This window comes from Penaeus japonicus, unplaced genomic scaffold (assembly GCF_977035675.1).
Source record: "Penaeus japonicus unplaced genomic scaffold, GWHDUDI00000001_assembly GWHDUDI00000003, whole genome shotgun sequence".
Taxonomy (NCBI): Eukaryota; Metazoa; Arthropoda; class Malacostraca; order Decapoda; family Penaeidae; genus Penaeus; species Penaeus japonicus.
Window position 1 is genome coordinate 40,324,122 of NW_028234405.1, and position 2,500 is coordinate 40,326,621.

General features: G+C 41.7%; 1 protein-coding gene across 1 annotated transcript in view; it reads left to right on the plus strand.

The window, feature by feature from the left end:
• The window catches only part of LOC122246349 (uncharacterized), a 9,105-nt gene that overhangs the window by 5,858 nt on the left and 747 nt on the right, over positions 1 to 2,500 (plus strand). Inside the window, exons 8-12 of the mRNA XM_086534841.1 lie at positions 54 to 310; positions 763 to 885; positions 1,118 to 1,236; positions 1,467 to 1,596; positions 2,105 to 2,185. Of these exons, the coding sequence (XP_086390967.1) occupies positions 54 to 310; positions 763 to 885; positions 1,118 to 1,236; positions 1,467 to 1,596; positions 2,105 to 2,185 (710 nt within the window). The remainder of the gene's footprint in view (positions 1 to 53; positions 311 to 762; positions 886 to 1,117; positions 1,237 to 1,466; positions 1,597 to 2,104; positions 2,186 to 2,500) is intronic.

The following is a 2,500-nucleotide window of genomic DNA, read 5'->3' on the forward strand; positions in this document are numbered from 1 at the left end:
CATATAAGATACCAGTTTCCCCTTTACAAAAACTTTCCTAATGAATGTTGTAGGTGGCCCTGCCCTTCTTTGCGAGCGTGACCCTGAGGGCTTGACGGTGGTGGATGTGGCGCTCCAAAACGGTCGTCAGGACCTCGTGGCTCTCATGGACACCTTCGTGGCTCTGTGGCTCACCCGACCTGACCTCTACCCCAAGCGACGCGACCTCTTAGCTCTCAGAGGATTCGATCGCCTGGAGGTGGTGGCGGACGCCCACGAGAGTCTAGATCAGGACGTGGGGCTCTTCTTACAAGAATACCGAAGATGCCAGGTACACACTCCTAGAGATGCTCTGTCTAAGAGGCCACAGATTCACTAGTTTACATGTATGTATACCTGTTTGATTATGAATCGGTTATCAGGTGAGTGTGCCTGCAGGTCATCGGGAATTATTCAGTTTAAATGTTGTACGAGGGTATTGATCTATGTGAATGTATTTTGGTCCGGCGTCAGAAGGCATTAGACTTACAATGTAAGATTCAGTCACGTGCTAAATTGATCTTTTGGAGTGTTGTTGCTCTTTTTATTTAGAAATCTTTAAGGATTATGGTCTACAGACAAAGCCTTGTTGTTAAGAAAGTCGCCAGGTTCTGATAAGAATGACAAAATATAAAATTCTTTGATTTTAACACAGAATTTGGTATTCAAAGTCAACACGTCACGTAACAGTAATGAATTCAGTGATTATGGTCTGCTAATAGATCAATTACTCCTTATTTCCAGGGTGTCCTACAGCAGATGTTCCGTGCAGTGGAGGATGGTGAGACCGCCAAAGTTCAACAATTACTCTACTTCGAGAGTGACATCTTCCACCTGGTCGACCTCTTGTGGCAAGGGAGACTCGCGGTGAGTATGGTATGAATTGAGAAAGAGAGAATAATAGTGAGAGAGAGAGGGAGAGGGAGTTAGTTAGTTTATGATATTCCCAATTCACTGCCAAATTTATAGACACCGATTTGTGCATTGTGTGTGTGTGTGTGTGTGTGTGTGTGTGTGTGTGTGTGTGTGTGTGTGTGTGTGTGTGTGTGTGTGTGTGTGTGTGTGCAGCGAAAATCTTTATACCCATATAAACTTTCAGGGAGATGGAATGCCTCTCCTTCACTGGGCTGTCCTCTACGGTAGAGAGCAGATCGTGAACCTTATCCTGCGAGCCCCAATGGAACATCCGGCCGCTCATGACAACCACGTCACGCCCAGGTTGTCACCTCATGTCATTAATAACTACATGTTCCCTTAAAAGAATAATCCTGAGAAAGTTCCCATATAAGATCAAATACCCTATTCATATTCTGCTTTTCCAACGATTTGGTTACTAGAACTACTCGATCCCTTTTAATAAAAGATTCATCATGTTCCCACATAAGATGAAACACCTTGATGATATTTTTCTACACTTCGCTTACATAACCAACACCTTTAACTCGTAGGTTCTGTCCCGACGACGTGCGAGACCAGTGGAGGCGGACGCCCCTTCACTACGCCTCCGGCCTCCTGGACGACACCGCTATCAAGGCCTCCCTGCTGGACCTCGGCTCCTCTGAACACTCGCTGGATATGGTGCGTTATGCCTTGACTTTCTCTCGGTAACTTTGAGTACGATTCATCCAAGCACCACATTTCTGATGTTAACTCTTAATTCCCAAAATGTAGAAATATTGTGAATTGGCATAGCTTAAGTCCAACTTCTATGTATTATGCTCGTAATGTTAGAAGTCACTTGTAACTATTATAATTATGTGGACAGTATTTCCAAACTGATATTGTCAGACTGTGACAATAGTAATAACTCTTTTGACAACAACACATTATTGTATAAAATGTTTTTTTGTGTATATATGTATATTTACGCCATTCTTCAGTTTTCTTTTCAATAATGCATCAATACATAGGATAAAAATGACCAGATTTAATATTAAGTGATCAGCAAACTTAAATAGAGATATAATATAAGCTGATATGGCACTGATATACATTATATGTCAGTAAATGGTAGAGGCTTAGAATACAGGTGCTTAAGCCTTGATTCATGGTACGACGCTAATCTGACTAATACTCTGTTGTTCAGGAGAGTCGAGAGCCACTAGACTTCCGGGACGCCCGTGGGAGCCCTGCACTCTGTAATCTCTTGGAAAATATAAGAAACAAGGTAGGAAGATTGCAGGGTCGTCGAGTGTGATAGTTTCATTTAGATTAAACTACTTGACTGTTCTCTCTTACCTATTTTATATATTTTTTGTTCACTGCTCTTCATCATAAGGATTGATTTGTTGTGTCATATTAGGAAAATGAGAAGGGACAGAAAAGGCATTATTCTGAAGGACGGGAAGCAGACTTTTCAAAAATCTTATGAATGACAAAATATATTGCTTCCCTTTCGGAATACATCAAAGGTATTGTAGCTTGATCATAATACATATTACAAGAGCATGTATTCTTCCTGTTTGTATTGGCCCGTATAACC